Source organism: Ciconia boyciana, chromosome 7, assembly GCF_034638445.1.
Source record: "Ciconia boyciana chromosome 7, ASM3463844v1, whole genome shotgun sequence".
Classification (NCBI taxonomy): Eukaryota; Metazoa; Chordata; class Aves; order Ciconiiformes; family Ciconiidae; genus Ciconia; species Ciconia boyciana.
Window position 1 is genome coordinate 52,289,110 of NC_132940.1, and position 23,463 is coordinate 52,312,572.

Genomic DNA, 23,463 nt, shown 5'->3' on the forward strand with positions numbered 1-23,463 from the left:
TCTTATCATTGTAAAATTAAAACTTCTGAAGACTTTGCAGTATTGTTTTGGCACTCTGTCAGAATAAATCCTGCTGTCATCCTTCTTAGGAGACTTGACTGTAAGTAAGATTATTGCTGGGCAAGAGCCTGCAGTGCTACAAATTAGGTCATTAATTGTGAAGTAAGTTCAAACACTATGATTTGGCAAAGACAGTTTTGGATAAAAAGGCTCAGTGCACTTTTGGAGTCTCCTTTTAGGAACATATTCATCATGGGTCATATTGTTAAGCATAAACTGCTGCATTTTTGGTACACTGATTTTAAAAATATATTTCGAGGTATTCTGTACATAAGGCTGCTGCAGCTTTACTGAGTTGACTCCAGAGAACCTCATAAAATATTAGGTGCAGAGTCTGATGCCACATTCATTCTTAAAATGGTCATTGACAATTCAAATTTCTGCACTTTGAAACTGTAACTATGTCTTAATCTGAGATGAATATATATTAATTTTCTAATAAATTTTCGCATATTATATAATACGCATATACGTCGATTTCTGCAAAATAGCAGACACGGAGTCAAAGAACATCTTCAAGATTATCTGTGTCTGAACCCCTTTAATTTGTCTGATCACTTAGGCATAACAGAAGACAGAACTGAGCTCATAAATTCCATTCTTTATATATTTATATACTGATTCATTTAGAGGCTCCCTGGTGAAAACATCAGTCACCTCAGGACACAGCATCCACAGATGATTAACATTACATTTAATGCCAAGTACTCGTTAATGAAAACTAAACAGATGCAAGTGCAGTGATGCAAACACGCTATTGTTTCTCAGATAGTTTATGCACAAGATGAAAGATAAAGCCAAAAATGCTTTTGTATGACTACATTTGATTTGATCTCCTTGGCCTACATGTAATGCTTAACCACAGTAGTGCTTAACTTAAAAGGTATTTACCTCTACTCCTTACATGATTAAATTAGAGAATATGCAAGAATCAATGAATGTATTATGCGGAGTATACGTACAACTCTACTGCAACTAGAAATTTCTACACTCTCAGTTCTGCAGACACCTGACTTACTCATATAAGTTTCAGTGAAGTGACTGAGCAAATAACAGGTTCAGTACTTTTCTTCTCTGTTGGGAAAAAAAAAAGATAATTGGTACATCCCAACTGCATTTCCTCTTCCTTTGTCAGAGTCAACCCCATATTATTCACAAGAGGGACAATGCTGTGTGATTAAGACCAGTCACACTGCAACAACATCTGATAGACATCTACCATTACATAAAGTAACAATAAAGTATTATAACGCTTGTAATCCAGCAACCAAATGACTGCAAAAAAAAATCATTTAATCAAAATTCACATAAACCAGAGAAGAACAAAGTAAATTAAATTCACTTTCTCATATCAAGAGTTTATCCAGCTCAAGTAGCAAGATTCTTTAGCTAGCCTGCCTTGAGACTTTCAGCTGTTTTCACAGGTGTGGAGTAAAACACACATTATAAATAGTATGCAAATAAAACAAGGCCAAGGGAATAATCTATCAGTTGATCAGTGGGTTGTTCTGGTGTATAATTGATAAAAAGCAGGACAAAACATGTTATAAAAGCAGCATAGAACTGAAAACCTAGGGTTTTTTTCTTTAAAAAAAATGTGGGCACTCTTGGTTCTCATAGGTGCTGCAGCTGTTTCTGCTCACCTGCAGGATCTTGCTTTTGATGGGTAAGAACAGCCACCAAGTTTTATATCTGCACAATTTCTTCTGCATGAGCAAAAGCCTTTCAATTGACTTACCTGTTTCATATCCAATCTTTTTCTCCACTTTCAGGCAGAAGGTGTTTCGTGTGATTCCGCAGAACAATGAGCAGGTGGAAATAATCAATTCCCTTGCCAGCAACATGCAGGTAAAGAACTTGGGGAAGGGGCTATCTTGCATTTGAAAGGAACATTTCTCCTTTTGTTCAACTAACATATATCTTAAAAAAAAAATCAACATGCCACTGAATTAAAGACCTAATCTTGATTCCATTCAAGTCAGCCGGAGTGTTTCTTCAGAAGGAATAGGACAAGGTGATAAAGCTAGAGCTATGCAAATACATTCCAATACCTTCCTAGAAAGTCTGGTTAACCCAGTCTGAATATCAAAGTGGCCACCAGAATTTATTAATAGAATAAGTTAATCTGAAGTGCTGTATTCAGTGTGAGGTGCTTTCAAGAATGTACTAGGTAAAACATGGAAATTCCAACTACCAGAACTTTTACCATTATAGGCAAAATATTTTGCTCATGTAAATATTCTAAAAATCCATACTCCCAACAAATTGAACTTTTCTTTGGCCTCTAGTCTCTCATGTCATCCTTTCTTTTCTGACTTTCCTTTAAAGCTTCCTTTCTATCCAACCAAGCTGCATGTTACTGACCTTGATGTAGATATATGATGACACAATGACATTAGAAAAAACAATAAAGACAGCAAATGTGTTTTCAATATTTCTCTTCAGCTTTGATGTTGTAAAATAGCTGTTGGTGAAAAAGACACCATTATCTGTAGGATGAAAGGATGGTATTTTTAACGAAGTACAGATGTGGAGAACTATCATCAACAGGCTAGTATAGCATGCTGGAACAGTATTCTGTAGAAGAATATACTATTGGAATGGTGCTGCCAATATTAAGAACATTAATATACCATTAATTGCTTTTACATGTGTAGTATAAAGGGATTGTTTGTTTTCTTTTTCTTTTAAGAAAATAAAATATTCCTGGACTACCATTGTTATACAAAGCAATCAGTCATGACTGAGGTAGTAGTATATCCTGGAATAGTCATCTCACTTGAAGACACATAGTTCATGAATATGCCCACCAGCCCCAATTTCCTTTACATTAATGAGATGAAAGGCTGAAAAGGCATTAGATTGGCAAACCAGCTTTGCTTTCATTGGCCTTTAATAGGGCACTAAATCCAGAGGTCTGGAAGCTGACTTCAGCAAAAATACATGAAATAGTAATAGCACTGTCATTTGTCCACCCTGAACTAAACAACTTCCGAAGGCACACGTTCCTCATACCAACTTTAGTGAACTGAGTCTTAAAAGCACTCATACAGACAACAGTCTTTCCCAGCTGATTTATGTAAAGTATTAATGTAGCATCCCTCTACTACTGAGTCAGGAGTCCATTTCTGTCTAACGCTTATAGGCAAAAAGCTCCAATGAAATTTGTGCAAAGAATGAAAGAAGTTGTAAAGATAGTTATAATATTCACAAGTCTGTATGCACTCAGATGGTGTAGAATACTTGGTATTTGTGAAACTGTCACTGCCATCTCCAGAATCCTGCCATATAAATTGCAGGGCCTAATAAAATCTTTTTCATCAATTTCCAGTTAAAAATTAGGTTGATACTTCTGGCAAGCAAGGTTGGGTCAGTGTAATAGGATAGGAATGAAATTTGGTATATTAATCACAATCAACATCATCATCGCACATACACCCACCTAAAAATCACAGCGATATGTATGTATTTATTTGTTTGTGTATTCATTTGGCCTTCTTTCAGGTTGACTTTTGGCAGCCAGACTCTGTCACACTGGTAAGGCCAAAAATGCACGTTGATTTCCGAGTTGAAGCTGACAAGTCTTTTGAGGTTGAAGATCTTTTGAAAGAAAGTGGAGTGGAATATAGGTAAGCTTGTTCTCACTACTGTATTTTGAATAGAAGGAGATTAGATACTGAGGAAAATGTGTTTGATCTTTTCATATTGGTCAACTGATCTTCCTGTCACAAACTTCATCCCTCCTGTGGATGCCTCTGCTGGGTTCCTGTGGCAGTTCAAATGGACTGTAGCTGCTCTGCATTAAAGGGGTGAGAGGAAATGTTGATAGAGGTAAGAGACAGGAAGCAAAGACTTACTACCAGGAATTTCCCTGAGGTGAAAGCTCACTGCAGTACACAAGGCTGGAGTATGGAGGGGACAAGAAGGATTTCCCACTAAAGACAAAATACAGCAAAGTTCTAGAAGGAGCCAGAAAGTACACCAGAGGAGTTTGCATGATAGTTATCAGGGAACTGAAGCCAGAAAATGGTGAGTCCCAAGGGCCACCATGAGGGGCTCCCCACTGAGTTCTCTATGCTGCAGAACAATAGCTAGAGGGGCAAAAAACCCCAACTGGTGACAAAGAGAAGACAGTTGCCAGGTGAAGGGCCAAGGGAGTGGGGAGAACGGATTCCCAGGACAGCCTTGGGGTTACTTAAGTCACACAGCAGATCCATGGCAAGGATTTCTCCAGAGAGAGCGCTCTTAATTAGCTTAAATATTTCATAATTGTATTACCCAGAAGTAAAAAAGCCCTGAGTTTCCATGACCAAATACAACTGCAGCATAAGTGGAGGGAATGGACCACACTGCCACATTACAGATCCCTGAGAACGGAAGCATTGTAGTGAGTAGCACTAATGGGAGGGTAAGGACAAAAGAGCAGGACGAGGTAACTGCTTATACTTCATATTTTCCAGTCACTATGCAAGCATTAATCGAGGATGAGAAGTTGACTTTGGGCTGGAGTGGAGTGGGGCTGTCTGTCTTCATTGCTCCTTTAGCTCCACCTGAGCCTTGCAAATTGGCTCAGCCCAGCTTGATTATCAGGCTCCTTCAATGTATAATGGATATTCTGTCAACATCATGTACTCAGACACTGAAAGTCAGTGTTACTTGATCAAATTCTCACGACTGCATTTGGCTGAGTGGAGAGTTTTTGTCTCTCAGCGCCATTGTTGTTGCCACCAGACCACAATCCTTTGCTGGACACCATACGTAACTTTTATGATCTGCTAAATCCAAGGATAATCCATACCTAAACTTACTGGCCTCATGTTAACCATGTCTGATTTGGATGCCGCTGGGGGAACAGAATCTAAAAACATTCTAGAAGAAATCATTTTCAATAATGCCACAGCCCAAATACAGCACAGCAATCCAATTTCAGTGGAATTTCCTCTTTGGCAAAGGAGGAGTTACTCTACATGTGTTAGTTTTTCCTATGATATTCATGAACTCCCTCAGGTCCATGCACGAATCTTTTGATTGCAACAAAGGCCATAATGTCTGGAAGGCGTCCCTGACAAACTTGAGTGGAGCGTCCTTGTGACAGCCCAAGCTGTTACAATTCTTTTGAAGTGCAGCTGCAGTGCCGTGACATTATGTCAGTGTAGTCATTTGCACTGTTTGTTCTGAAGGCTGGTGGCGTCTCACAAACTGGCCTCCTGCTCTTCTATCCAAATTACAAATGATCAAGGACACATATCCTGGATGAGTAAGATTTGTAAGAATGTTAAGACAAGCACTTTAAAAACAAGAGGACTTCATTTTTTGATAGCCAAGGTTGAAATATAAGCAAAAGGTCCTCAAGGGTATGCTCGATGATGAGCTGTGCCTTCATGTCAGCCCCAGGGAAAGATAAATAGGAGAGATCCAACCAATCCAGACAGGATGCTGGGGTTTTCTTGCCATTGTGTGTTCTACTTTAATAGCCCACCTCACATGCAGTAAAGTGGCTTGGAGGATGGATAATGCCACCAGCTGTCAAACCACACCTAGACTTTGGAAGCTTGGTTTGACAAAGAATTTCATCAGGCAAACATCTCTGGGTCACTGCATAGGAGCATTACGTTCCATGTCTAACTGTCCTCCAGTGCCATAAGTTCAAGAGAGGGCCCCTTTCCTATTGAGGCAGAGGCAATCTGGCAACATGAGGTCAGCCCAGAGTTCATTTTCTACACACTCTGTCTCAGCATTGCCATTCTTCCTAAAGCAAACTGTTGCTACCCTGGAGGTTTGTTAGTATGGGAGTAAGTAGGCAGGTGATAATTAGAAGGAAGCTATTGCTCCCTGATCATTCTCGTGGCAAGGTTGAGGCAGGAAGTAGGTTGAAACGTGAACCTAATATATCTTATTTTCAAATGCATAAATCACTCCCACACACATTTCACTTCACAATCCATGTGACCTTAATTCCAGGAAGACCCTGAAATGTCTACCTGGTGCTTCCTTTCCTGCTAGCAAATTGTATGTTTCTCTTTACACTTTTCATGGTGCCTTATTGCAGAGTTCTGATTGACAACTTGCAGGCTGCACTGGATGCCCAGTTTGACAGCAAAGCTCGTACTGCCAGACACAGCTATGAAAAGTACAACAACTGGGAAACGGTAAAGTCTAGAAGTTTGGCACTTTATTAGCTCGATTCCTTAGCCTCTGTAGTCAAAATGGCTTCTGATACGCTTCCAGCCCTCTTCCCTCTTCCTCTTCTGTTCCATCCATTAATATGATAACTCCTTCTCCAAACTCTCCTTCCTCTTCTCCTTTATTGCTCATTACTGAGTTAATCTGCATAACCCATCCCTCTACACCTATTTCCTCTGCTTCTGCTCCCAGTGCTCCAAAGAAACTCTGGCAGAAATCCAATGACCAGGCTGACATGCTTCACTACCGGTTCACTCGTTCCATTTCACTCCTTCTCCCATCTCCTCTGCTAAAAAACTTGATTCCATTCCTTGCCCCAGTTCTAACTCTTCATCTTCCACCATAAGCTCTCCTCTCCTCCCTCCTTTTATCACAGCCATGCTCATTTTTCCTGACATGTAATCTTGACTATGTCACTCTTCACATCTTTGCAGTGGCTTCTTATCATCCATTGCGTCACAGTTCTCATACTTAAAAGTATGACAATCTCCCTTTCATGTCTTTCCTTGCAAAAACCTTTCATTTTTGTGCCGATCATTGCCCACTAAGCACCTGTTACTTTTTCAAATGAGAAAATTTGTATTTCCTCTCCAAGTGGTATCTATAGATCATATACAGAACTAATCCATTGTCTTCCACCAGAACTCTCCTAAAAAAAAAAAAGCCTCCTTTTACAAGGCTATTTAAAAATAAGAACAAAATCCCCTCTGACTCTGCAAAGGTTATTGGCAAACAAAAAACCACCAACATCTATAATGTCAACCATTATTTCTAGTATTCTCTTGACAGTTTGTCTAGATCTGTCTGGTGTTTCCTGTCTTTTTCTTAGTTCATAGATAGCCCTTTGGGCATGAAATGCTTTTTTTGTGTGGATGTGACGCAATCAATTTGTGTGGATGTGACACTTAATTTTTTTGTGAGCTTCTGAAGGCACCTGTAACAAAAGGAATCTGCTCCAATATTAAGATAATAAAGGCTGTTATTATTTTCCTTAAATAATAAATAGACTGAAGATTTTCTTTCTTTTGTATCTGGCATTGGTGGACTGTTCCTACAAATCCCTGTCCAGCACTTCTGTCAGTAATTCAAGAATGATGATGAATAAAGGAGCCATGAAACTGAAAAACATTACAACACGTAGAAAATTTAAGGCATTCAATCTACTTAGCTTAACAAGAAAAACAGTTTTCTTTTGTTAAGACAGTTTAAGGATTGACAAGGTCATAACTATATAGGTTTAGCATTCAAAGGGGTTTGTAATCCACCAGCCATACTCCAATGACAGGTTTAGATAAATTCATACTAGAAAATCTTAATTCAGACATATAGCTCTAATACAAGTAGGAATTAATTCTCAGAAATCTACAAACTGTATTAAATTCAGGTCAAGTTAGATGCTCAGAAGGACCGTTCTGGCTTGAAGTCTGTAAATTAATTACTCTGGACCTGAGGACAGAGACATCAATAAATTTAACCTCCTTATTAAACAGATAGCTGCTTGGACTGCTGATATTGCTGCTCAGAACCCAGACCTTGTCTCTCGCAGTGTAATTGGGGAAACGTACGAAGGACGGCCAATGTACCTTCTCAAAGTAAGTGTTTTCATTTCTTTGTGCCAGACTTTTCCTCTATTAACCTCCACAAGATTATGATGTCTATTAAAATACCAGCAATGCTAAGACAGTAATATACATTTTGCAGAAAATCTAATACATTTTGTTCACTACTACTATGATTTTTTCACCTTTTAAGATTTTTTTTTTAAAAGGGGCATACTGAATTATTAGAAGTTCAGACATACAAACTTAACCACACACTCCTGAGAGCTATTTGAATGATCATCTACCTTTATGTTATCTCCATCTGTTGTTTGTAAACCCATTTACTCCAAAAGGATCTATACACGTCAGTCTCTCTAGTGATAGGCAACAAATTTGTTTGTATCTTCATCATATATAATTTTTTTTTATAACTCTTATGAATAAATAAGATACAATGACTTAAAGGTGAAAGGATAAAGATTACTTGCCCAAAATTGCATAAGCATTTACAATAATATATTAGTCAAGCAAACAAGATCAACTCTTAGAGACACTAAGGACATAAATCAAAAGTGCAGAATAATCAAATAATTGGGGGGGGGGGAAGCTTATCTATGTTAATAACAATGGAGTTATTAAGAGTCTACTGTTTTAGTTGAATATCATGGTCAGCTACAGCTGACAGCACTCCACAGATTTCCATTTAATCGTGAAATGCTATATTTATATAAAGTTTGATTTTTTTAGGTCAGCAAGCTGACCAACTTGTTCTGCATACAAATTATTTTGTTCAAGACCTGGGTTTTTTGTTGTTTTTTTTCCTAGATGGGAAAAAGTAGACCACATAAGAAGGCCATCTTTATGGATTGTGGTTTCCATGCAAGAGAGTGGATCTCCCCTGCTTTCTGCCAGTGGTTTGTGAAAGAAGTCAGTAAGCTTAATGACGAAAAAATATTTTACGAAATGCAACTATGTTTAAGAAAATCTTAAGTGAGCAGCAAGAGCTGAGGCCGCTGCAGATTGCCTTTTTACCTCTAAATACCTGTCTGCACATCCCTTCTCTCACCTCAGATGGTTAGGGTGTAACTACTTAAACCAGATCTTAATGGTTGGACCTGTAATCTTTCAGCAGCTTAAGACTACCTAAAAGCATGTGTAAGAGGTACTGACAACCACAAGGGTTACTTACACAGTCTATAAATTCCTGTTTGCACCTGTAGTCAGAGAAAGGTGAGAGACAAGCAAACAGGTCTAGTAATACTATAAACATAGTCATGTTCTTTACACAGTCGTAAGGAGTAGGGAATAAGGAAATTCAAGGGCACATCAGAAGGCATCTGAATGAATGTCAGAACAGCCATCTTCCTACAGCGTCAGGTGCTGTATTCCCTGCAACCAGCTTTACTCAGTAAGGCAACAGAGAGGGTGGAACCTATCCTCAGCTAAGCAGAGTGCACTGAGGAAATGTACCCAAGAGAGGAGGAAGACTATAGCTCCCTAAGCTCCCTAAACTCCACTCAGGAAGAGGGAAATGCATATACATCCCTTTGAGCTGCCACTTCAGGTTGTACAGAATGGTTTCTAAAACATGAAACCATATTCAGGAAAGAGCTGCACAGGTGAAACTGGCTTCACTTCAGACTGGGATACTTTAGGCCTTCAATGAAACAATTTTGTCTCCTTTGTCTTTTCCTTCTCCTCACCACCAATATAAAGGAGGTGGGAGTTACCAAATGCTGCACAGTATTGTCTACAGAGAAAAGGTATATTCCCCCTCAGCGGGGGGAGATCAATCAACTTAGCAGAACAACTCACTGATTGATTCTCCAATTTTGTAAGAATTCCTGCTTGAAGATTAAAAAAACAAACCGAGAAGCAGCAGCTGGGATTTCAAACCCACGTAAAGGAAAGCCAAAGTACGTGAGTGAGCCACGCTGGCAGAGGCCTTGGTGGCAAGTATAATCTCAGTCTTATCAGACAGCCATGCGGTTTTGTGTAGGGAGAAGTGGAAATTGAAAGTGACATCTCAGTGGAGTCAATGGGAACGTGATTTCATTATCTCCTAATAAGGCTGCAGACAGTATGTGCTACCATTTTTCTCTTAGCAATTCACGTCACTACAGCTGTCATTTTCACTGTCTGGCCACTTAATTCATGGGTGTACCTGACACCAGCAGCGGCTCTGCTCAGTGGATCCAAGTGTGGATAGGCAGAAGTGCTTTAAAAGTGCAGTCCTCTGAGCATCATCAGCGGTCCACTTGGGATTGCTTCTAGATATAAAAGTAAAAAAAACCAAACACTAGAGAAGAACATGAGCAAGGTGGATTTTTATATGTCTCTCCAAAAAAAACCAAGTGTAAAAAAAACAAGACAGGAAAAAGTAAGTTCTAGTGATCTGAAACTGCTTTTCTAGATTCTACATCCAACCTTCCCACTTGCTAGTTACAGGACAATAGATACCTTTCTCCATTGCATCGCTCCCTGTGTTGTCCTTTATATCTGTGTAGAGTAAAGGAAACAGGGGTGCAACATACTTCTTAGAGCAAATTTCCATGATCATTGCATGCTCCCTTGACACCAATATAAATCTGTGAACAAGCATACAAAATGCCAGGCCATGAACTATCCGAATATACAGATTTATGGCAGGAGTTTTTATGTTTGTTATTCAATGTGTGTCTGGAAAAGTGCAGGGGAAAAATCTGCCTCCCTATGAATACGTGCATCCACAGCATTATGACTGGAAATGTGTAAGGATGTTCTTTGGAAAATTCTCTATAATTTCGGTTATTGATGAAATTTCTCTGCATAACAGATATAAAAAATGGGAATAGTGATTTTTCCTTCTCACATAAATTAAACCCAAACCTTTAAGGTGACAGGATGTAAGGAGAACATATGGACAGGAACTTTGCTCTGTCTTTAAACAAGAAGCTAGTAGATGGAAATCTCTTTCCAGTGATTTATTATCCTGTTTAAAATCAACATTGCTTTACCATACACTTTATCTACCAGAATGAGATTACTTTCTAACAGCAGTGTGGTTTGAGTTGTGTAAATCCTCTAAGTATGTGTAATATCACAGAGCTGCCATCTCACATGGTGGAGTGACCTGGATGACTTTGCCCACCACATTCATTAATTCCTGATCCAGATCCAGGCTTTAAATACACACAGGAGATACAGACCTATGAAGGCATCATCAGCTTTTTCTACTTTTCTCCAACTAGGCTGTTGAGACCTATGGAAAAGATACTGTCATGACCACACTTCTCAACAGCTTGGACTTCTATGTTTTGCCTGTTATTAATATTGATGGTTACGTTTACACTTGGACAAATGTAAGTACATTCTTTCTCAAGAAGAGTACTGTTGGAAAAGCCAACTGTTAGAACTTTCTCTTAGTTTTGATCTATGCTTCACCATTCTATTTCAGGACCGCATGTGGAGAAAGACACGCTCTAAAAATGCTGGTACCCGTTGCATTGGTACAGATCCCAACAGGAATTTTAATGCTGGCTGGTGCAGTAAGTGTCTCCTAACAATAGCTGCAAGCAATCCTACAGAGATGCAATAGCCAAGATGCTTAGTTATGGCTTTTCCCTACCTGATGGTTGGTCCAGCTCAAGCTTGAGTGAAGACCACCAGTATAGCATTGTGGAGTAGCTTGTGTTCAATTTTTGGGGCAGTTTTGGGCAAACAACAGACTTGGGTTACTAGCATCATCAGTATGGCCGCTTCTATGAACGTATATATACACACAACATGCATGCATATATATATACTTATGCACATGTATACACACACATATGAGATATATATATACACACACTTCTCAGAGTTCAGAACAGAAACTGAAAGAGTTTTCTTTTGGTGGGTTTCACCCAGTGGAGAGGGGTCTCTTTTGAGTGGTTTCCACTTGGCTGTTTCCTGGAAGCATCCTAGAAATGGGGAAGAACTGCAAGGAGAGGACTATTAAGTACTGAAGCAAATCAATATCCCAAAGCACTTACATAATATAGGGCCTTACATCAATACTCATGTTCTTCCAACTATGCACACTGTATAGGGCATATTTGTTTAATGCTATGTCATGTTGCCCAGTATCTTAACTGTGCAATAAAATATTCTCTCCTCTGATATGGCATGTGTGTCAGTAGGATTTCCAAGGCTTATCTACAAAAGTGGTGCAACATGACTCTCCTAAGAACCAACTTTTTTCATTAAATACTCATTAAATTCACCTTTCTTCCCAGCTCTTGGGGCTTCAAAAAAACCCTGTGATTCCACTTACTGTGGCTCTGCACCTGAGTCTGAAAAGGAGACCAAGGCTTTGGCTGATTTTATTCGTAAACATCTTTCTACAATCAAGGCATACTTGACGATTCATTCCTATTCCCAGCTGCTACTGTTTCCTTATTCGTATACTTACACATTACCATCGAATTACGAGGAACTGGTAAGTCTCTTTGTCATTTTGACATAATGAAAAGAATAAGTAAAAATCATCACTTGCTATTTAGGTCCATTTAGCTTCAAGCAGTTTCTTTAACATCTGGAAAGAATCTGTAGTGCCAGTTTTTGAAAATACTTCAGTCTTTCATAGCAAGAACAAGGGAAACCATGATGGCTTCGAGATAGTTCAAGCACAGGATAAACTCAACAGCCTTATTTAATTTCCACATACACAATGAATTTGCCACAAGGTCAGGTTTGTCTTCCAGTCATGCTATACAGAAATCCACTTCGCTGTGCAGCACTGCTTTGTCCTGACTCAAGATGTTGCTATGTATGTAGCTTTAATACATTACATAGAAACATTATGCCCTGTAAGTCAAGCTAACAGCTTGATAGATGTGATAACTATGAAATGACTGAACTGGTATCATCAACAGCAGACAAGGATCTCTGTCTACCACTTCCTACCGACCCTTACTTCTCACTGAAGTAAAATGGTGAAATTCCTATTGATACAGGTTCAGGACAACGAGGCAGTTTTTGTCAAAAATATAATTAAAAACAGTTAGATACAAAACAGGTTAAAAGTTTCAGTTCTGAGGCCTTTCTAAAGAGGCCTGGATTCAAACATACGTTTTATTTGGAAGAGGAGAGGATGAATGCGGTGTTTTAAAGGACAAGGCCTCTTTTATTCATCCTACAGAAAGGCCACACCCTAACACCATTTAAGTAAGATAAAAACAGTCTGGAATATATTTTTTTTATCTTTAAAAAAGGAGAGAGAGGTTAAAACTATTAAATGTGTATAAAACTTGTAAAAATTTTATGAGGCCAAAAATCAACAATCATGAATAATAAAATGACTTCAGTTCTCTGGCATATTAGCAATTAGAAGCTGTTGGCAGGGAAAACAATATAGCAAAAGAAAACAAACAAATCTTGATTCCCCCTCTTTCCTGCATGCTGCCAAAAGTCCAAGGCAACAACACTGTCTGTTGCTCTGCTGTGCAGGTTTGACAGATTTATGAGTGTTCCCAAATAGATGTCATGATTCTGAAGCACAAATACAAACTGGGGCCAACAGTGAAGTTTCTTGTTACATTTTTTACAGCTTGAAAGAGAGGGTGATGAAGATTTTGTTTTCTTAATTTATATTCCAGAAATTTTTAATTGTAATTATTCCAAGGAACTGTAGTAATTTCTTGTCTTCAGATTTTACAAAAGCTTCACATTTCACACATTGCAGTTCAGTCTAAAGTAATAAAACAACACAAAACCCTTGAAGCTGCTTTGCTGTCAAGATCACAAAGTTCCCATGTGTTAAAAATTTGCGTGACATTCTGCCCAATTTTTTGAATCAAGAGCAAATGTGATGAAACATAACTAAAAGTACAGCATGTTTTTCACAGTATTAAAGGGAAAAAGTTTACATTGACAGCTCATTATTAAAACAATCCTTAGCAATAAGAAAGAACCTATGTCCTTTTCTAGGTTTTCAAATTCTTTTATTAAATTAAAATTTTATATTAGCAATGTTCTATTCTAATACACAGTAAAATTTAATGAATCACCCATACTAAGGTTCTACAATTTTTATCAATAAAAAGTCTTCTTTCCTGCCACAGAGGACAATTCTGCTATTACCATTCAGCATAAAAAATAAATAGCTCAGGAATGCAGGCTATATATTTCTCTTCAACCATTTGATTTCACTTTGTAAGTTAGTCTTTCCAACATCTCTTTATCCTATATTTTAAATTGGGCACACTGATCCCAGAGGGAGTTCCATTATTTTCCACTACAAAGCAATCACAAATCTCACTACCATGACAAGGTGACCTTATGAGTGTTTTTCACATCTTAATTAAGGGAAAATATTTCTTCTATTAGTGATCCCAACAAAAAGACAGCAGGATTCCAGAGGTGTTCAACTTGTGCAGTATCTGATTTTAACAAGGGAAGACTTCTTGCCAAAAATCCTTCTTTTGGACAATGAGATCAGAGTATCACCCAATCAACATTGCCTGTAGTTGCGATAATTAAACAGAAAGGGCCTAATTCACTCCAATGTCAGTGAATTAAACAGAAAGACTGACTTCAACAGGCTCTGGGTCAGGTTCGAAAGTGCAGCTTTTCAGGTTACTTCAAATAACTAAAACACATTAATTTAAGCTCTGACTAAAGAAAATTTAAGATTTTCAACCAACAATTGTACTTGCTTGAAATAAGACAGCTACCAAAAGAGGTATTATTTTGTATGCCAGTTGTTGTGTTTCACATCTAAAAGTTCTGTCTAGATTTAGAATTTAGAGAAATGCTGAAGAATGAGAATCTTAACTTTTAATAGAAATTGTTCAGGGAAATAAAAGGATCATAAATCATTTTGCAAATGAAGAAGCAAAATTTATAGTGCCATTATCTTAGATGTTATTTTTACTCTGACAGATCTAATAAATTAAAGGAAATATAGTTGCAATTTCTTATCTCTTTCAGTGAGCAACTGGACATGTGGTTAAACAAAACCTCACATGTCTGCTTATCATTAACGACATTTTGTTCCATTGTGTTTAATTAAGGGTAGCATAATACCACGGGGCTTATGCTGCATTCCAGTGTCCGAGATATAGAAGGGCACAAAAATTGAGTAATTTGAGATTGCAGACACTAAGTCTGCAGAAAAGAAAGATCTAGAGAACACTTGTACCTTCCTTTCCTGCAAGCACACAGAACAGCGTGTCCTTGGGGCTCAAAAGACCTCTTCTGTTCACAGCCTCAAGAAATCACCAGAAGGCATAAAACTGTTCTGGTTTTGGTTTCTCAGGTACAGAGCACTCTGAGAATCCCAGACATCCTTTATCCTCCACTGCATTGCTACAGCAAATCAGAACAACCTCAAATTTATTGTAACTTTAAGTTGGGGATTAGAACTATCCCTCACGCACCCCCAGCCCTGGCGTGTAAAACACGATGAAAGTCACATACGTCCCTTCCTTCCCACAACTTCCCACTCTTCTCCTTAGATGCAAGAAGACCTCTGAGGATCTCAACCCCACAGCACACAAGGATTTTCCCAAAACTTTTCACCCTTTATTCAGGGTTGTTGTTTTGTTCTCCCCCCCTCCCCGGGGTGTTGCACTAAACTTTCACTGTTATCCAAACAATACTTTAACAACAAAAACAAAAACACCCAAGACAGGAAAATCTAGGTCAGGAATTTCTCAGAAGTTATACAATATTCTTGTGATGACACCCTGAAAGAAATATGTACTCCTTTTTGGTGAATCACATTTTGCCTGCTTCATAATCCTCTCTTGACTCATTCTTTACTATACCCTGGAGTGTTCCCCTGCACACAGAATACACACTTGAATCCATCTCCTACAGAGAATAGAAGCATTAGCTTTTCACAATTAAAAAACATGCTTGGCAAGATCAGTATCTCTCCACACCCCAAAAAGATTCTTTTCATCTTTATTTTACTGCTCATGTTTTTGTCCTCTTGCAATAAAGAACTCTGTATTTAATAGCACTTTTCATAAACAGTTCAGCCTGTATTTTTAAATCAGTTCATATTTTGGCCTTAGCTTCCTATTAGGTCCCCTTTATGCTTTCCTCATTTTCAACAGACAAATCTAGCTTTATCAATTCTTGTTTGTATTTGACTTGGTTCTGAACTACAATTTGATAGAGCAGAGGAATGTGCATTGTGCCCTTCCTTCCTTTCCAGGTTCAATTCTCTCTCTCAGTTAAACAACAAACTTAGTGCCAAATACATGTCTGCAGCCAGCTCATACTCATTGGCAAATTAACGTATATGTATTATTAGTGTGGCAGGCTGCAGAATATTATATTAATTTACAACCCAAGCTAATTTTCTAGACACGGGATTTCAGTTTGTATTACTTGAAGGCGTATTGGCCACATTGGTTATTGTTTAAGCTCACTGAAATTCACCTTCCATATTGGGTTGGTCTAGCATTTCATTTCCTCTTGAGTGCTTAAAATAGGATATAGTAGAAAGTGGAGATATGCCCAGAGTCTGTGCAGCCTGCAAGAAGAGTGAATTTCATATATATTGCATGACTTTGTGAATATCAATCTGATTATTTAACCTGATGCCTGGGAGCAAAGTCTTTTCACTCCTGACTTTTATTCCTGAATGTGTTTAAGATATATGAAGACCTGTGGGTAAGAATTTTTGAACAACAAAAATCCTATCATCTAAGAGACTGTGGCATACCAATGAGGAGTTGCAACCTATGCTGTTGTTGTATCTGTGCTGTTGCAAACTCCTGTGATTGTACTACTTGTTACAAGTATATATTGGTAAAGTCAACTGGGAAGCACAACAAACAGGAAAGTGGGCAGAAAAGCAATATTTGGAATTGGCTTCACAGCTCCTCCACCAAGTTTGCCACAACAGATGTCCCACAACAGAACGGCTCTGTACTGAGAGTCTTACAATTGTGAAAAGAATGTTTTAAGTAGCAGCATCTTCCAGATGAAGCTCATGTATGAATGTGGCTCAAAGACAAAAGTCTCCAACAGGTGTAGGAGATATTCACCTTAACTCAGTCACACTGGAAACCCTCTCAGCAAGGATCAATTTCTTAAAACACTCTGCAAGACTGCCACAGAGAAACAGGCTTGCAAAGAAAAAAGAAGCATCATACTAAAGTCCTCCACTTGGCTGGATTCCCTGGACTCTTGGGAGAGATGCTTAACGATGAGCAACAACAGAACAGTGAACTAAATTACACATCAGTCACGGACTCTTCTGAGGGGAGTCTGTTTTTATTGGCAAAACAAGAAGCCTCAGAAATTTAGCTTCACTTGACTAAAGCTAACTTTGCAAATACCGCATTTTCAGACTTTCATTACAAAGGAAGTTGAGGGTCGCTTAAGTAGCACATGAGGCCAAGGTGAAGTGAAAATACAGTTTTCAGCCTCGGGCAAATCAGTGTGCAGTCCAGTGAGGGAAGAGAGCGAGAGGTCCAGTCAATCAGTGAAAAGGCTTCCTCCAGATCACTGTCAGACTGTGAGGGTAAAGGGAGTTGTCCACATGCAGCAGCTGCATAATCAACATCCCTGAACTGTTTCTAAACAGCAGCAGTGTGCTGGCAGATCTAGCCTGATTATACAAGAGTAAAATGAGGGAGATGCTCCCCAAAAAAGTTACCTATTAACACACGGAAGATGCTTAGCCTGATAATTGATCTTGTTAGTTCAAAACTCCAGATGTGGTGAGAAAGAGAAGCCAGTAACATATCTTTCATTAAAAGCTAATAACTGAAAAAATAGGTTTAAAGGTTGTGAATTGTGTAAGATATTGGCATCTGAGAACACAACTCTGCTGTCTCACTGGCCCGTGCACTCTGTACACAAGATCAAGCAAAATATTAGTAATTGCTGTGTAAACACAGATGGGTGATTAGCACAGGGAATACTACCTTCTGCTGAAATGACCAGCTCTGCGAGTTCAGCTGCAAGTCAGAAGCTGAAAAGCCGTTTCTGCTCCCAGTTACAAGGTATTAATTTGGAGTTATTTCTAGGACTTCAGGGCACCAGTTGTTTCTCTGCTACTATAACTCTCAGCAAAATTTTCCTTGCAAGAGAGGGATTCTTAACAGTAAAAAACCAAACAAAACACAAACAAACTCCAAACAAACCACAACAATTCAGTTAAGCCAGTAGTGCAGAGAGATCTAGAAAACCACTCAACAGCAAAGAGTATCCTCAAAGGTCAAAAAGATAGCGATGTTTCTCCTTGCAGCTCTATTCCAAATAACATACAGGCTTTAAAATCCAAAGCACTTTTCAAAAGCTAAATATCACTCTCCCTTTAATGTTGGGCATTATTTATATACCTCTGCATAAATGTCCATGTTATTTCCTTTTTACGGATGGTTTTGAGTAATTGTGCTATTAAAAAAAAAAAAAGAAAAAAAATTCCTCATATTTTGTAGTTATACTCACAAGTATTTACTTAATTATCATTATTCCTGCTGTTTTATATTATATTATTATTATTAAGAGGTGACTTTAGCTCCTATAAAGTTGAAATTTTTTTTTGCCTTTAGGTTTTGAACTATAAATCTATTAGGAAAGCAAATGGTAGGGAGTCACTTAAAGGAAAAAAAATCAGATAGCAAAACTTCTGATAAAGTTTCATTTCATGATGAAGTCATAAATGCTTAGTCATGTTTTTCACTTAGAGAGGGTCATTTAAAATACTACCTCGATCTCCAACCTGGAGAGCTTGAGGAAGTTGTTTATTTGGATTCCAGACTCTTAACAGCTGGAAATCTCAACTGCTCTTTCTACAAATCTCTCTTTTTACAGCTTCCTGGCCAATAATAAAAAAATCCCTCAGGTAAAAAGATTTCCTGACATACTTTTTCTGGTATCTGTTCTGGTATGATTTAAAGCTATCATTTGGCAGCTGAGCGAAAGGAATGCCCTATTCTTCCTAAAGAGCAGCTCTGATGTTCTGTTGTCCCTACCATGCAGTTTACTAAAGAAAGAGCAAATACTAGTTACCAGCAGGTCCGTGCATAGTATCAGGCTATCTTTACAAATTTAATTTCCACTTTGCATATATTTGAAAAGACGAAGAATCAGTTTACATTTAAAAATTCATTTACTATTGAGAGAAGATTTGACTCAATCTCAGCTGCTGATTAAACGTATATATCATAAACAAAAGATGACTGAAGAAAACAAGGTATCGCTAGCAGATAGTCTCCAACCTCTACAATTCCCTCAACATGTGTTAAAAATTATTACAGATTTTAGAAAAATCAGCTTGTTAAGGGATTAAAGAAAACCAGCCAAACAAAAAAAAAAAAACCAACACTGGAGAGAGCTCAGCTATCCCAATTGCTCTGAATCCAAGACTGTGAAATGCAAAGCAGCAACATTCTTCCTACAATTGCTTGTGTTTGGACAATAGAGAGGCCAGAAACTAAACCCCACATTCAGGTTTAGCACATTCAGCAAATGTTATAGGTGGAAGGACAAGCTTCAAATACTCTTTGGTCTGCCTTGTTTAAATATTCTTAATGTGCTAAATGACCACAAATTCCTACTCCCATAATTCTAGGATGTTCAAAATCCAGTATTTGGGAATGGGGAAACACTTGCAATTCTGCAAGATAATAGGCTGCCAGTGCTAATGCAAACATATTTTGATGCTGTTTTGTAGAAGCTGAGAAAGCTCCCTCACTTAACTAAGACTTTCTAAACATATTGTCCAATATGCCTTTTCAAGTAATTCACAGGAACACTTGAAGCACAAGGATGAACAGAGAATATTTTACAATATATTTTCCACTGGGAAGTAAGCCAGCATATAACCTACAGAGAAAGAAAGGGCTTGAGGAAATTCCTAGCATAGTAAGCCATTCAGCTGCAAGCTATAAAGAAAGATATGGCAACCCATTGCTTATTCTTATACTGAACATCTGCTTTCAAAAATCATTCATATTTATCATCTGTTAGTAATAGTTTTCATGTTTTATTATCAACATGCTGTATAATGAAGAACTGGAAAAGCCACACGTTCCAAAGAAAAGTCTGTAATTTTCCTTAATGCAAACATACAAAGCTTCATAGTACTATTGATGGGCCTGATCCAACCCTCACTGAAATCAGTGGGAGTTGAATGAGTCCCTCTGTGCACAGGAAATGAATTGAAATAAATTAGGCTACATATGGTTCCAAGGTAATTTATGCCTTTTTCTGGCTGTTAATATTTATAAGACCTTAATCTGCTTCCACTTGTATCAGTGTTCAACTCCACTGACTAAGCTGACTCTACTCTGAATTTATAGCTGCATGAATAGAAGGAAAAGAAAGGCTATTGTATGCTCGCAATTTACTGTACCAAGTTATTACTATTCTCTAAGATTCTCTTATCTCTAAATAAGATTCCTTATTTAGTTTCAATCTTGTACGAGTTTCTTCTAAGTATAGAAAATCCTGTTACCTATTGTCCCCTTACCTATCCAAACTATACTGGACTACACAGCAGGCTGTACGTCAATAGAGCAATACACAAACTGGACTATACTCCATTAAACCTTGGAGAACGAGCTTTACTGATAAGGTCTTTTCACAACAACAGGACAAGCTGTGCCTTGTCAGCTACTGACAACTAGTCATTCTGAGAGGTGAACAACAGTTTGCAAATAAAAACTTCTCAAGCATGGATTTTCAGTTTATTCAACAATGTACTTGCTTAGATTCACTCAGAAAGCTTCTGAAAATCTGCATTTATCATTCTTCTTTTCCTACAGAATTCCATTGCTCATGCTGCATCCAAACAGCTGGCCAGTTTGTATAATACCAAATATACATACGGCCCAGGAGCTACAACAATCTGTAAGTACTGGCCTAAATATACTAGCCATCTATATTAAGTGCTACTAAGACTATCAAATGCAGTTTTCTAGTGATTTTTGTTCCTCTTCCTAAGTAGTCCCCTTCTTTCTTCACAAGCATATACTCAGAGGTATATATGGAATCTATAATTTCTAAAATATGGGATGATATATTCCTTAAGGATCCCAGGGAGTGCATGACCCCTGGAACGTAAAGTGATATGGTAAAGTGTTTAGGAATTCATGTGCATAGCATGAATTCCTAAATCATACACAGCTTAGATCTAAACACAAAAATCGCAAACTGAGATTTTCTACATTTCCACTAGCTCCAAGTCAAAGTGAAAACACGATGTGAATCCTAAAGAATGGCTTCAACCACTCAGCAACACAGATAATTTATTTCTTTTACTTTACATTACAGTCTGAGGAATGTACTAATTATAATTCCATTCTTCTACCCTTCTTGGGAACTCAGCTGTCAGGATATGGCCTTTGCAGTGTCAAAAGCCAAGCTGAGGTTGCTAAATCTAGATTTCTAGAACTTTAATATCTCCTATATTTAAGATCCCTTGACTTCCTTAAATATGGAAACTAATATCTTTTCCCTATTTCTCTTTCCTTAAATAATTTAAAAAACCTTTATAAAACAGTTTCTCCCAATTTTTAGAATATTTATGGAGATTTTTCCTTTAAAAATGTTTTGGTGATGCTTAGCAATTCTGGAGGCTCCTTCCTTAGCAAAAGAGACTGTCTTCATTGTACCAAAGTACTGGAAAGAGAGGGCACCATTTGTCCAGAAGAAAAAGATGGAGCTGATATCCCAGATCTGCAGTTCTTTCAGATCTGTATGAACCTCAAAAAGCTGCCTACTGAGAGGGTATTTCCTTCTGAGACCAAATCTTTCTAAACAACCGCATCAAGCACACCATCCGCCTGTTCCCTAGACATTCCTCCCATGGTCTCCCCACAATATTGACAAGCAGGGAGCAGTTTAGCTTGTTTACATTTGTTTGCATGCATCAGCTGGAACAAAGCTCACAAATGGCCTAAAATCACAGAAGCTTTTCCATGAGCAGGAGAAATCCTGCTCATGGAAAAGTTGAATCCTGAATATTCCTTTTTATCTGTCCTTTCTGCATTTCTGGCTACGTGACTTGACTCCAAAGTATATCACATTTCAATGCATAGCCACACTTTTCCAGTTAAGCTTTATTTTATTTCTTTATCAACAGATCCTGCTGCAGGGGGCTCTGACGACTGGGCTTACGATCAAGGCATCAAGTATGCTTTCACTTTTGAGCTCCGAGACACTGGTAGATATGGTTTTGTTCTCCCTGAATCTCAGATAAAGCCAACCTGTGAAGAGACTATACTTGCTGTTAAATATATTGCCAATTATGTCCTTGAGCACTTGTATTAGAATGGAGTTCTAAAAACTATTAAAGAAGATTTTATTCAAAGATGCCTTCCTTTTTATTCTTCCCTAACAATAGGTTTTTATTTCTCTGTACTTAATGTTCTTAGTCATATCCTTAGTCCATCATAGGTCAATAAAACAACAAGTTTGTAAAGAGAAATTACATTTTTATTAAGGCAACTGACATAGTCAGGGGGGTCTAAAAAGAAAGAGCACAAGAAGCTTAATCAACTTAAGGTAAAGGTTGCCTTAATGATCAAAATTATCTTTACACAGAGCAGACAGGCAGAGCATTATAACTTACACAGCCTGAATGCTAAACAGAATGAGAACAGCTAGGTGATTCATACAAACGCACTTTCATCCAACCATTCATTGCCTTAATGGCAACAGTAGCTAGGAAAAGTTCACATCACGTACTTTTAAAATTATGTTATCTGTGATATGCTCTTGTGAATTTTCTGTGAAAACCCACCCTGGATCTGCTCCGTTACTGAAAACTAGTCTGGATCTGAGGTCACTGCTAGTCCGATCTGAACTCTGTGCTGAAGTTTGCAATTACTATTAAAGACCAAGACTTGATACAAATCATGCTATAAACTACCCTGTATTTAAGGCTCTCATGCTCACAACAGTAGTATTTCTCAAAATATTCTGAGAGTCCTGGTACTTCCTGGGGCCCCACATGTTCCTACTGTCATGAGCGGAAGAATCGTAAACAGCCATATAGACTAAGTCTGGTGATAAATGACTGTTTCTTTCATGAGAAGCTGTAAAGAATTATCCCCTCCTGTAGAGATTATCCCCTCCTGTAAAGAATGATCCCCAATCAATTTTCTGTGTAGGTAATGTGGGTCTGGTTGGGTCAGAGTGAGTGAGAGTGATAAATAGTCACTCTGGGCAGCTTGCTCACGCAGCTGCAGAAAATGTGTTTGGCATTTATTAATGCTGTTAAGAGCTTAGCTAATATGGGACGCACTCTGCAGAAAGATGGGGAAAAAAGCTTATGTCAACACAGAACCTGGCTAATCTTCCTGCCATTGCTGGAAGCTCTGAACAGAGACTTCTGCTGGTCGTTGATGCTCCTGGAATTAGCACCATTTCTGGCAGGTCCCCAGCTGATGCACTCAAAACAGCCCATGAAATGCATCTTACAGAGAAAATGGTTCTCCCATTTTCTCTGCAAGAGAAAATTTTCTCACCAAATTCAGACCTGTCAAAAACTAAGTGTTCTCCTTTTTTGCCTCTTCTCTGTGGAGGGAAACAGAAACACAAGGTCCAATTTAAAATGACACTTTCCTTTACATGTATAAGAAAAAGAGGAACACATCCACTAGCCCACTCCAATTAGCCCAGCAGCACTCAGATTAAACTAGTCCTCACACATGACTGATCCACCTGTTTTTGATCACTGGTGAAA

The 23,463-nt window shown here is 38.2% G+C and overlaps 1 protein-coding gene across 1 annotated transcript; it reads left to right on the forward strand.

Annotated features, from left to right (window-relative positions):
- Positions 1–1,655: 1,655 nt before the first annotated feature.
- On the forward strand, positions 1,656–22,046 carry CPB1 (carboxypeptidase B1). Its single transcript, XM_072867530.1, has 11 exons — positions 1,656–1,726; positions 1,833–1,908; positions 3,565–3,689; positions 6,110–6,209; positions 7,734–7,835; positions 8,610–8,711; positions 11,015–11,125; positions 11,221–11,311; positions 12,041–12,243; positions 20,540–20,624; positions 21,859–22,046. Exons 1-11 carry the CDS (start codon positions 1,656–1,658, stop codon positions 22,044–22,046), a joined length of 1,254 nt encoding a protein of 417 aa, XP_072723631.1.
- Positions 22,047–23,463: the final 1,417 nt, after the last annotated feature.

Excerpts from the sequence above, each read along its gene's own strand:
- CPB1 (XM_072867530.1), top strand. The coding sequence starts at position 1,656 with ATGTGGGCACTCTTGGTTCTCATAGGTGCTGCAGCTGTTTCTGCTCAC. Across the intron at positions 1,909-3,564 it reads CCCTTGCCAGCAACATGCAG|GTTGACTTTTGGCAGCCAGA; the intron begins GTAAAGAACTTG and ends GCCTTCTTTCAG. Across the intron at positions 3,690-6,109 it reads GAAAGTGGAGTGGAATATAG|AGTTCTGATTGACAACTTGC; the intron begins GTAAGCTTGTTC and ends GCCTTATTGCAG.